This window comes from Chiloscyllium plagiosum, unplaced genomic scaffold (genome assembly GCF_037043375.1).
Source record: "Chiloscyllium plagiosum isolate Xiang-an unplaced genomic scaffold, Cpla_swu_hap1 HiC_scaffold_14, whole genome shotgun sequence".
Classification (NCBI taxonomy): Eukaryota; Metazoa; Chordata; class Chondrichthyes; order Orectolobiformes; family Hemiscylliidae; genus Chiloscyllium; species Chiloscyllium plagiosum.
In genome coordinates this window covers 34,017,913-34,030,318 of record NW_028270152.1, presented here as the reverse complement: position 1 = coordinate 34,030,318, position 12,406 = coordinate 34,017,913, and the positions used below count along the sequence as shown (strand labels likewise).

General features: G+C 41.3%; 1 protein-coding gene across 8 annotated transcripts in view; it reads left to right on the top strand.

The window, feature by feature from the left end:
• Positions 1–987: 987 nt before the first annotated feature.
• The window catches only part of wnk2 (WNK lysine deficient protein kinase 2), a 172,447-nt gene continuing 161,028 nt past the window's right edge, over positions 988–12,406 (top strand). For all 8 annotated transcript variants that reach the window (XM_087994281.1, XM_087994277.1, XM_087994280.1 and 5 more), the window contains exon 1: positions 988–1,859. In XM_087994281.1, the coding sequence (XP_087850407.1) occupies positions 1,083–1,859 (777 nt within the window). In that variant the 5' untranslated portion in view covers positions 988–1,082. The remainder of the gene's footprint in view (positions 1,860–12,406) is intronic.

Below are 12,406 nucleotides of genomic sequence, written 5' to 3'. Positions count from 1 at the left end.
ACAGAGACAATACTGCTATAAAATTTGAAGGATATAAAAATCTGTGATAATAATTACGTTAGTTTTTAAATTTAAAAATGCATCCATATTCTCTGGCTACAAGTTAGGAAACCTGGTTATGATTTGTTGGGTATTGACTGTCCAAATGTCATACACAAGACCAGTATGGCTTCGAATTCATTAATGCCACTTTAAATCATTTCACGTCCTGAATGATTTCTCCATTTCCAAAGGAGAATCATAACAGCACTCAAAGTAGTAACTCTTTCCAGCTCAGATACTACCAGACCTGCTAAGTGCCTCCACGTTTTATGAGTTCATTTCAGATTTCCAGCAGCTGTGACATTACGACGAGACCTTTCATCACTGACACGTTAATTTCAACCAGTGCAAGAACTGAACTCACGGTCTTGGCGTCCAACTATGCCCGCGAGCCAGCCGTCCAGCCGTCCAGCCGTCCAGCCGACTGAGCTAAACCCCAACCAAGAGCACGGCCACCTACACTGCAGCGAAACTCGCGGCTGAATGCAAACCACCTGAGAACAGGCTGCGCTGCGCGAACGCGCTGCTGATGTCACGGCGCCGCGACCGGGCATGCGCGCGCATGGACGCCCTGCCTGCCGGAGCGCGCGGCCGCCGGCGTTGGTTGGTGTTCGGGGACAGAGAGAGAGAGCGAGGGATGGGGATGGGGATGGGGATGGGGATGGGGATAGAGGAGCGGGCGGGGGGAGGGGACTGGGATGTCGGAGCGCTCGTGAGGAGCCGGCGCTCGCGGCTTTCGCTGCTTCCCTGAATGGATCAAGTTGCAGCTCGGGGCTTGTTGTGCGAAGGCGTTTTCCGGGGGTGGGGAGGGGGGTCTGTTGGTGCCGGGCTCGGGGTGTTGGTGCTTAGAGGAGGAGGAGGAGGAGGAGGGGGCGGCGGTGCCCGGCCCGGGGTAGTGGGGGGTGGGAGAGAGCTGCGTCAGTCGGGGCTGCGCTCTTGCAGCGAGGCATCGTCTCTCGGCTCCCATCCCCGGTGTGTTGTCCGTTCAGTTTTCGGCCGTTTATTTATTTATTTATTTTCAGTCTCCGCGCATTATTGAAATGGATCCTCAGGAGGATGTGAGTGGGAAGCCGGGGCTGACGGGGATAACCGCCGCCGCCGCCGCCGCAATGAGTGACAGGACCGGAGCGGTGGGGGGAGACGCCGCTGCCCCGGCCGCCTTCACCGCCGGCGATGTGGTGTCTGCGGTCGGCGCTGGCGCCGGGAATGACCCCGAGTGCGGCGGGTGGCAGCAGCAGCAGCAGGAGGTGGAGGAGGAGGATGCAGCTCTGGACTCCGCCGCCGTCGCCGCTGCAGTGCTGATGGTGAGGAGGAGAGTGGCCCCCGGACTGAATCCGCTCGCCCAGGATTACCCGCGACTCGCTCAGCGGTTTGTCCGCCGGATTGTGCCGCTGTCGGCGGACAGGCCGGGCCGCCTGGTGCTGCCGCCGCCGCCGCCGCCGCCGCAGAGCGGGGCGGAAGCCGAGCCGCAGAGCATGGCGCTGAGAGCGCTGCGAGTGGAAGCGGCCGCCGAAGGCTCCAGCACCGAGAGCCAAGCCGGCAAGAAAGGCAGCGCCACCGAGAGTGTCAGCGCCGACGAGGAGAAGGAAAGCAAAGCGGGCGACAGCGCATCCAAAGAGCCGCCGGATAACTCCAAAGACCTCTCCAAGTCCCAGAGTGAGGAGAACGAGGAGGAAGCCGAGATGAAAGCGGTCGCCACTTCACCCGACGGCAGGTTTCTGAAGTTTGATATCGAACTGGGAAGAGGCTCTTTCAAAACCGTCTACAAGGGTCTGGATACAGAGACATGGCTGGAGGTTGCCTGGTGTGAGCTTCAGGTAAGGTAGTATTTTAACTGATTGCCTATGCGCTTGTGAAATAGGTTACAATCCTCACTGTTCGTGCTGTCTCATTGTAGCAACATTTCATTCGGTTAGGAATCAAAATGTTGTTGCTTGAAACTTCATGGTCACTGGTTTGGTACATTACAGTGCACCTGAAAACTGCTGTGTAATCAAGACCAGTCATGGTCTAAGTCATCGTTGAATATGTGAGCAAGAATTAAGCGGACATGTTATACTGGTAGCCAGTGTTATCGTTTTATCTAATCTGTTAATCTAACCAATGTCACAAATGTACCTATTGTTTTAGATCTTATCTGATATAAATGTACATCGTTAACGGTGTCTAAATGTAAGAGGGATAAACTGGTTGGCGACAATGTGTAAGATTGAGATCAGGCTGATCGTTTTATTTGACGCAAGCAGCTCAGCGTAACACTTGTCAACTGGGAACCTGCCCATTACCTGAGTTATGACATGCTTACGTTTTTACTTTTACCTGGCCTTATGAGACTGACTTCATGTTTTTTTTTAATTCCCTCAAACTTTGTTTTTAACTGGAATTGAAGAACTCTGGGAGCTAGCCGATAATGGTGATTAATGTAATTGAAGTTTCTGCATTGCTCCGCTGAAGGGCAATTTTAAAAAATGTGCTTTGCTCTGAAACGCCCTTTATATCACCGCTGTCAAATCCTGTTTTACAATTTATCTAGCGTGTCTGAATTAATATTCTATCATTACATTTTAAATTTAGTTTTTGATTAGACGCAATGCTGCTAGTTTTTTTTCATAATTTGGCTTTACGCCTTTTAAAGAAAGCGATTTGCGCTGTGAGCTGTTCGCACCCCTCAGAACGGGTAATGTAACTGGTTTTGTAAAACTGACCCACTTCGTTACTTTAAGCTTGGAGAAAAATGACGTTAAAATTTATGGCGGTTGAAATTTTCTTTGCACGAAACAGTGTGGTGAAAGCTTGAGGTTTCTTCCAATCTTCACTATAGTGGCCGAATTCTGAACGTATTTCAGCGCTGTGGCCATAATTAGCTGGTACGCGATGCTTTCTGGAGCATCTGTTTACACCTGATTCAGTCCAGATTCTGATCAGCCATCACGTAAAATACTCTTCAGTTTCTTATGATTGCTGTATAATTTTAGCTAAATGAAATTCTATTTGAACCTTCCAAAAGTGTGTGTAATAGATGTGACATTGTTTCAAGTAAATGTGTAGAAATTAACATTTCTCAGGAGTTATGGCATTTACTTTCCGAATCAAACAACTTTTGCCCGGTGTCTAGTGATTATTATTTGAAAGCATGCTCTCTTTGCCATGAATCAACGGTAGAATTTAGAGAGCAGTTAGTTTTTGTCTTGACAACAAAATATGGCTTGGTACATTATCTTGATGTGCAGCTATAAAATGAAATGTGTCACTTAGATTCCATAAATTTAGTTAATATTAAAAATTAGGGTATATAGCATGAGTCAAGAAAGGGATTCCATTGATGTAAAGACCAAAATATTAATGTACAGATTCATCTGTTCATTTTTATTCCCAAATGTTGCATGGAGGAATACAGGGTTCCATATATTTCTGTTTCTAGTCTGTTTATTTGTGGTGGGTCTGTTAGTGTTGTTTGGGTCTGTTATTTTCTTGCAGGTGCTCTGTTTTAATTTTGAAGATGAAATTTGTTTATATTTTTGTGTTTGATAGTTACTGTGACCAATCAAAGCACAGGCATTCAGTATTTTTGAGAAACCTAATTGTGCAACTGTGGGGTTTTTTATTGCTTGTCTAAGTGTTCTTGAAAGACAGCTGAAATACAGGGTAGCATTATGAGTGATAAATACAATAATCCTGGCATTCATCTGTGTTTAACTATCAAAATTTTGTTTTAAAGATACGTGATTTGTCCTGGAAAGCATTCCATTAAAGTGGTCCCATTATGAAATACAAAATAAAATCTCCAGTCATTTGTTGAGAAACACCAGTTGCCTGAGAATCTTGAGCAGTCACAAGCAACTCATCACGTCATTTTAGTTTTGTACTTTGGGATTAGAAGCTTTGAACATACAGTATCTAGATCATAAAACAATTTTTAGTAGTGCTTTGTAATGTTTTATCACTGTTTTATTCTTCAGTGAATTTTTTTTCTGAATCACAAACTTTCACTGAAGCACTTAAAGTAATTCTATAATCCGGTAAATTCTGAAACCCAAAAACTACTTGGTCACAAACATTCTAGACAGAAATCTTCCAGTGTGCTATTTTGCATTGTTTCTTTAAAAAACAAAATTTACAGCAAAGCAGAAGGAAAATGTCACCAGCCTTTAATCAGCTAACTGATGCAAAAATGCTTTGAGCAATTGGGGAAAATTGTATGATTATAGTATGACAAACATGTGGCAGAGAGTCTGGTTTAATTAGTACGTTATTACAATCTAGATGCCATGCATCTTGATCACAATGTATTTATTTAACATTGTTATACCATTGTTTCTGTTCGGGATTGGTAGATTTACGAAGTACTTCGGGATGCTTTGCTAATGTAAAGAGTATAAAGTGCTTTTCCAAACATTTTTCCTGTTTTATATTGTCACCTCTAACCATCATTCTCAGTGCTTGCCTTTGATTCATCTACATCCTGGGCTATTCGTTTGCACTGAAAACATGTTAAATTTGTTAAATCTTTGTCTTTGAAACTGAATTATGCTTGAGTCCCACACCTAAGTGACCACCAAAAATGTCTATCTACCTCATCAAAATTGCATGTTTCCTTATGAATGTTGTTGAACATTATTGTACTTTTTAGTAACTTGCAAGCTATGTTCGAGTATGCTTATCATTGGGCTGCTTTTGTTTCACCAAAAGGTACAACACATGCAAATTGCAGTATATTGTCCTTTACTGAATCCAGCTCTTCCATCAGGTCAGTTGTCATTGATCTCCTAACCACCCAAGGCATTACGTTTTCAATTTAAAATTTTGATTACTTCATGACTTTAGTCCACTCTATGCTGCAACATTCTCAGACCTATTTCACTTCTTGGCTCTTTTTGATTCAGCTTTTTACTTTTATTTTATGAATAGTTGTAGTAATTTGTGACATCCATAATATTTAACTGAACTTTCATGAAGTTCTCCCGTTTAACTCTTCATTGATTTGTTAACAGTTTTAAAAACGAGTCAGTCATTTCTTCCAAGTATTTGTAACATTTCTCAGATTCTGTAATCAGAGCATAAAGAAACCATTCAGTCCATCATGTCTGAATGAGCAGCTCACCTTATTCTATTCCCCCATTTTCTTCCCATAAATGGTTTCTTCTGTTCGGAGTTCCATTTCTCTACTCTTACTCTAAGCACTTAGTATCTTTTTCTGGACTAAAATGTAATGTACATCTGTGTTAATAGGAGACAGTGAGGACTGCAGATGCTGGAGATCAGAATTGAAAAATGTGGCGATGGAAAAACACAGCAGGTTGGTCAGCATCCGAGGAGCAGGAGAATTGACGTTTTGGCCCAGGGCTTGCATGTCCCACTTCAGTCCCACTCCGCCAAGGATATGCGAGTCCTGGGCCACCTCCACAGCCAAATTCAAGCCACCTGGAAGAAGCCTTCCTTCAAGCGTGGAGGAAGAATGCCTCATCTTCTACCTTGGGATCCTCCAACCACATGGCATCAACTTCACCAGTTTCCTCATCTCCTGTCCTCCCATCTCATCCCAGATCCAACATTCCAACTTGGCACTGCCCTCTTAAACTGTCCTACCTGTGCATCTTCCTTTTCACAGATCTGTTCCCCCTTCCCCTCTGACCTATCACTATCCCTATCACACCCCCACCTGCATCTACCTATCACCTTCCCAGCTGCTTCACCCCCACTCTTCTATTTATTTCTCAGAATCCACCCCCCTCAACCATTCCTGATGAAGGGTTTATGCCTGCAACGTTGATTCTCCTGCTTCTCGGATCGTGCCTGAACTGCTGTGTTTTTCCAGCGCCGCACTTTTCGACCCATATCTGTGTTAATAGTAGAACCTGGAAAATCCCTGTCTGAGTAATATAAAAGCTTTCTTGTAACTAAATTTATAACTGGATTTAGTCCTGTTCTTACTTTCTATTTTGATTTGTATATATTTTTGTTTTCTGGGATCAATATCGTAGGTTATAGTACAAAGAAACAGCCGTTTCTAACAAATCAGATAAATTGTTTTACTGGCCAGGTTTTCCTATCTGAAAATAATTGAAGTTTCGATGGAAACATTGGAGTGATAAAGCTGAAAAGTTCTGTGTAGGGTTATTTTGTAAAAATGGCAAAGGAATTGTGACTAAATATAAAGAATATGACCTTTCCTTAGAAGTAATTTCATATAACTTGAATGGAAAGTAATGTTCCCTTGAGAACTTAGCACAAGATGCAGTTTATTAGAATAGGATGGGGAGTTTATGCATATGGGAGCAGTGCACCTGGTGTTCTGGGTAATATACAGGAGTTGCAAGCTAGAGTTTGACAAGTTTGAATATAAATCAGTGTCTTTACCTTAATGTTTAGATTAAATTAGATTCCCTACAGTGTGGAAACAGGCCCTTCGGTCGCAACCAGTCCACACCGACCCTCCAAAGAGTAATCCACCCAGACCCATTTCCCTCTGACTAATGCACCTAACACTATGGACAATTTAGCATGGTCAATCTTTGGATTGTGGGAGGAAACCAGAGCACCTGGAAAAAACCCACGCAGACACGGGGAGAACATGCAAACTCCACACAGACAGTTGCCAGAGGCTGGAATCGAACCTGGGACCCTGGTGCTGTGAGGTAGCAGTGCTAACCACTGAGCCACCGTGCCACCCCACGGGAGTGCAATTTTCTACTTCACACTGAAGCTAACCTTGAATAACACCTATTTTTCTTCCAGGTTCTGAATTTCAGACTGCACTAACCCCACTATAATTGCAGTGTCAGGATGAAATGAAACCATTGTGCTGTTTGTAGGAGTTTGCGGAGCTCAAATAGTCTGACACTACAGCTGTAATGTAACTGTATACAAGTTAAATTGCCTCAACCATTAGCTACAGGTTGAGTCTTCTGTCTGTTTTAAAATAAATACAAATTGTTCTGTTGAGTCAATGTACTGACTGTTTGTTATCCTACCCAGCTACCTTACTAATTTTAGGTCAGCAATGCAACACAGGCAATTATCTATTTTATCAAATGTAAAATCTAATACAATCTTGACCTGAATTGCCCAAGACTTTACACATTATCAAGTTAAAATCAATTGGTTTACTGAGCAGTACTGAGGATGCGTTAGTATTTGGTTTGTATTTAGTGTCTAGGTTGGAAATTGCAACAAATGAATTGAAGACAGATTTATTCAATTTTGATGCTTTAGTGGTTTGTGGTTTTATAGAAGTAGATGATTTGTCATTTCATGGCCCTATCGCTTAGTTTTACTTTACAATAATAGCCCATTAATTTCAAACTTTGATTACAAATGTGTCAATTTATTTTTCTGAATTATTGAAGAATTCAGCCTGTGACACTTAGAAAATGGCTTTTAGGGGGAAGGTAAGGCAGTATGTATGTGAAACTGATTTTATTGTAATTTTTATTTTGTTTGACTATTATCTGTAGGAGGTCACAAGACATTTATTGCACTAGGGAAGTTGGGTTTAAATTGTACTTTTCATGACTGCTGAAATCTCAAAGCACTTCATAACCCTTGAAGTCTATTTGAAATGCAGCCAATGTTCCAGAAAATGTGGAAGACTATTTGAGCTCCGCAAACTCCTACAAACAGCACTGAGGTAATGACCAGGTAATCGCTTTTGTAAAATAAAACAAAACGGCAGATGATAAAGATCTGAAACAAACAACAACAGGAATTGCTGGAGATACTCATGTATGACAGCATCTGTGGAAAGAAAACAGTTAACATTTTGTGTCCAATGACTCTCCTTCAGAACTGATAGCTGGGAAAATTATTATTTGTGCTGATGACAGGGAATGGTAATGATTTATGCGTGTATGATGGTAATCGGTGGAATTGGGAAATCATGCTTTATAGATGTTAAACTCCGTGTCGATCCCTGAAGGAGGTAAGGTCCGCAGGTGAAAGTGAGGATTACAGATGCTGGAGATTAGAGTCTAGAGTGTGGGGCTGGAAAAGCACAGCAGGTCAGGCAAGCATCCAAGGAGCAAGATGAAGGGCTTTTGCCCAAAATGTCGATTCTCTTGCTCCTCGGATGCTGTCTGACCTACTGTGCTTTTCCAGCACCACACACTTGACCCTAGTTTTTCCAGTTTGCGTTAAGCTTCACTGGAGCACTACAGCAAGCCTGAGACATGAATGTTGGCATGAGAACAAGTGATGTGTTGAAGTAGCGAGTAACTAGAAGCTCATGGTCTTTTTTACGAACAAAATGTAGGTGTTCTGCAGAGTAGTCACCCAGTCTGCATTTAGTTTCACCAGTATAGAGGAGACTGCATTGTGAACAGCAAATGCAGTAAACCAGATTGAATGAAGTGCAGGTAAAATGCTACCTGGGAGTATCTGGGACTTTGCATAGTGAGGATGGAGGACGAAAATGGAGAAGGTAATCCTTTTTGTAATATTGGTTGAGGGGTAAATATGGCCAGAACACAAGGGATAAGTCCTCTTTGAAACATTATCATGAGATCATTTGAACCTCTACAGACAACAATTCATCTGAAAGATGGCACCTTTGACTTTGCTCATTATTCAGTGGTGGAATGTAAATCCAAATTTTTGTGCTGAAGCCTTGTGATTCAGGGGTAACAGTACTAGCAATTGAACCATAGCCGATGCAAGTTGGATGAAGTGCAATGAAGTTCATTGTGCACAAATTTCTATTTTACGGTTGAAGATGATCTGGCTAAAGGTTAATTTTCTGCTTTTTCAGATGTCAAGTTTTTTTGCACACTTAATCCTTGATCTGTGCTATACAATCTTCTTGTTGTGGTTCTGTTCGCCGAGCTGGGAATTTGTGTTGCAGATGTTTTGTCCCCTATCTAGGTGACATCCTCAGTGCTTGGGAGCCTCATGTGAAGCGCTTCACATGAGGCTCCCAAGCACTGAGGATGTCACCTAGACAGCGGACGAAACGTCTGCAACACAAATTCCCAGCTCGGTGAACAGAACCACAACAACGAGCACCTGAGCTACAAATCTTCTCTCAAACTTTGAATACAATCTTCTGTGATTGGTTGAATTTAGAAGTTAGCAGAACACACCAAGGGAACATAGAATTTTCAGAGTGTGACTGAAACCCTATGAATGGTTAATTTTATAGGTGGAATTAGAAAATGGAAAAGAATTTAAAAATAGTAGGTGGAGTTGTTATTATGACCAGTCCCTAATCAACATCCCACAATTCATCACTGTTCCAGGTGGGATACCTTAAACTGCTAAACTCCCATGTGAGGTGGGATAAACTGGCTCCCTATCTTTATTCACTGACCCCACTGGGTGTTTGCAACAAGATAAATTTGAAAATGACACCTTTCTCCCAGATCATATGAACTTACATTTTGAAAAGGAGCTAAATTAACCAGGTCTTTTGAGTTAAGTGTGAGCCTATGAATTATTATAAATCAAATATATGGATCAATCACTGAATTGTTCGAACAGGGATAGTTCAACATTGCAACTATTACAGTGAAGGTCATTGATAGTATTGACATTGGTTGTTGAATAATCGGTTTCGTGATCCTTGGTTTTGCAAATTTAATGTGATTTTATCATTGATTCCTTTTGACTGATTAATTTCTAGCATTAATGGTGAAAGTCCTATTTCCTTTTGTCTGACTATAGTTTCACTGTGTTTTTCACAGTGTGTTAGTGCTCAAACCCAGAGAGGTTTTATTTGAGCATGATCCAGTGAGGTGAAATGGGATTTCTGATCACTGTCCTTGTGTGGGCTTGAAAGGGAAAAACACAATATGTGAGAAGCTTGGAATGTGATTTGGTGGGTAGGTTTGCTGTTGAGCAGATTTTGTCACCCCCTTGATATCTTAGTCCAAAAGTCACAGTCCACTTTGTTCTGACTTCTTTTCTCTCACCCAAAATTGTCTGAAATTCCCTTTGCTGTCAGTAGGTGCAGCATTCCATATCTCTCCTGCCAGGCAGCCATTTAATTTGCATCCACAACCATTTTTAGCTGTATTGACCCTCTTTTTAAAAGCACATTGAAATTTCATTATACTTCATGGTTCAGATATTAGTGTGTAGACCACCAGCAGCAGCTGAGAGAATAGATTATATAAAGCCAAATACTGGACAGCATGTAAAAACAATGCGGTTTTGGTGGAGACTATTAATTTCACATGCTAGAAAAGTAGTCAGTTTCTCGTGATCTTTGGGATTGCCTTCAATAACTTCAATAATTGCCTCCTAGAACCAACAAAAGCGTGTGTGTAAGATGCATCAGTAAAAGTAAAAAAGTACATGAATATAAAATTAAGGACATTCTCATGAGAAAGATGAAAAGTGCAGCAAAATGTGACACTATAAAAGCTACAAAAAGAGAGTGTGGAAACTGCTTAATAGTGATATCAAAATCAACACCGTTGTATTAGAAAAATATAGTTAGGAGAAATGTGGCCACTATTTTGCTTCAACAGTAAGAAAGTACAAGAAATGTTAAATATGAGCAAAGTAATTATTCACTGTTCGAGGTTGAGGGGTGTGTGCTGGACATCCTAACAAATAAATATTGGATCCAGCATTGTGACTCATCAAAATTAGTATAACCAAAATGACATAACAAAGAAAATAATGGCATTAAAAGGTAGAAACCCTTCCAGAACCAAATGGGATCCATATTGATGTTGTAAAGAAAGTTGTTGAGAAGATTATAGATCTTCCAAATTTCACTTGATTCAGGAATTGCTGGTTTATATTGGAAAATTGTGCATGCCACTGAACTGCTTTAGAAAGGTAAGACTGGGAAATGAAGTATTTCACCAATTAGCCAAACATCTATTATTGTAAAATGTCTATAATTAAGAATGTGACTGATCAGAAAGAGCAGGTCATGCCTGATTTGATGAGCCTGATTTGAATTCTTTTGAAGAAGTGACTGATCTATTGGACATGGCATGTCCATGGATGTTACTTAAATGCACTGCCAGAAAATGTTTGATCAAGTTTGTTTGAAGAAATTCTTAGCTCAAGGTATTGAGGGCGATATAATTGACCAAATTAGGAAATTGCTGAGTATCATGAAATAGAGTACATGTCCATTATCCCAAATTAATTGACAGGCTTTTATTCACGGTGTCCTGAAATTCTTGTTTTGGCATCTTAACTATTGACTGTATTTAATATTGACTTAGAACAGGAAGCCACCTATCCAAGTTTACATATAACATAAAACAAAGCACCATTTTAAGCATTATTGATGGTGGAATAAAATTGTGAAACAATATTGATAAATCAAATAATGGGCAAATTATAGTCATGATTTGGAGGTGTCGGTGTTGGACTGGGGTGTACAAAGTTAAAAATCAGCCAAAACCAGGTTATAGTCCAACAGGTTTATTTGGAAGCACTAGCTTTTGGAATGCTGCTTCTTCATCAAGTGGTTGTGGAGTGTAGAGGACACCGCACCACAATCAACAGACAGGAGTGTTCCCTCCCAGTCGGAGAACACTTCAGTAGTCTGTGACATTCAACCTCAGACCTTTGGTGATCATCCAAGGCAGACTACAGGACAGGCAACAATGCAAAGTGGCCAAGCAGAGGCTGATAGCCAAGTTCCGTACCCATGGGGTGACCTCAACCGGCACTTTGGGTTCATGTCATACTACAGGTGACCCCATTGCAACGCGCGCGCGCACAAAAAAATCTCTCTCTCTCTCTCTCTCTCTCTCTCTCTCTCTCTCCCTCTCTCTCACACACACATGTACAAGCACCCTCTCACACAGACTTGGACCCCTTTACATGCATCCACGTGTGTGGACACACACTTTCTGTCACAGACAATCATATCACTCACCCCGCGTGCGCACACATATATAAGTTTGAGGGGTGAGTTTGTACTTGCAGAATTACATTTTATTTTGATCAAAAACTGCTTAAACCCATGTAATATCCTGTAAATCCATTTTTTAACTTAGAATCAGTCTGAACATTGGGGCACAGGCACCCTCACACAGGGCATCTCTCACCTTCAATGCATTATCTAAGCTAACATGACACTTATTGTTAAAGTTCACTTGAGAATATAACTTTAAGGAATTTCTGGGATTTACATATGAAAGAATTGAAATCAACATAGTCATTCAAAAAGATGAGAGACTTAACAAACAATCCAGGTCTTTTACTATATATAATTTCAGTTACATTACACTGTAAACTTTTGCTATAAGTTGTGTCCTATGATCTTATACTCCACACCCACCTGCTGGAGGAGCAATGCTCCGAAAGCTAGTGTTTCCATATAAACCTGTTGGACTATAATCTGGTGTTGTGAGATTTTTAATTTAGCAAATTATAGTGAATGTCTTTTCTTGGAAGCAAA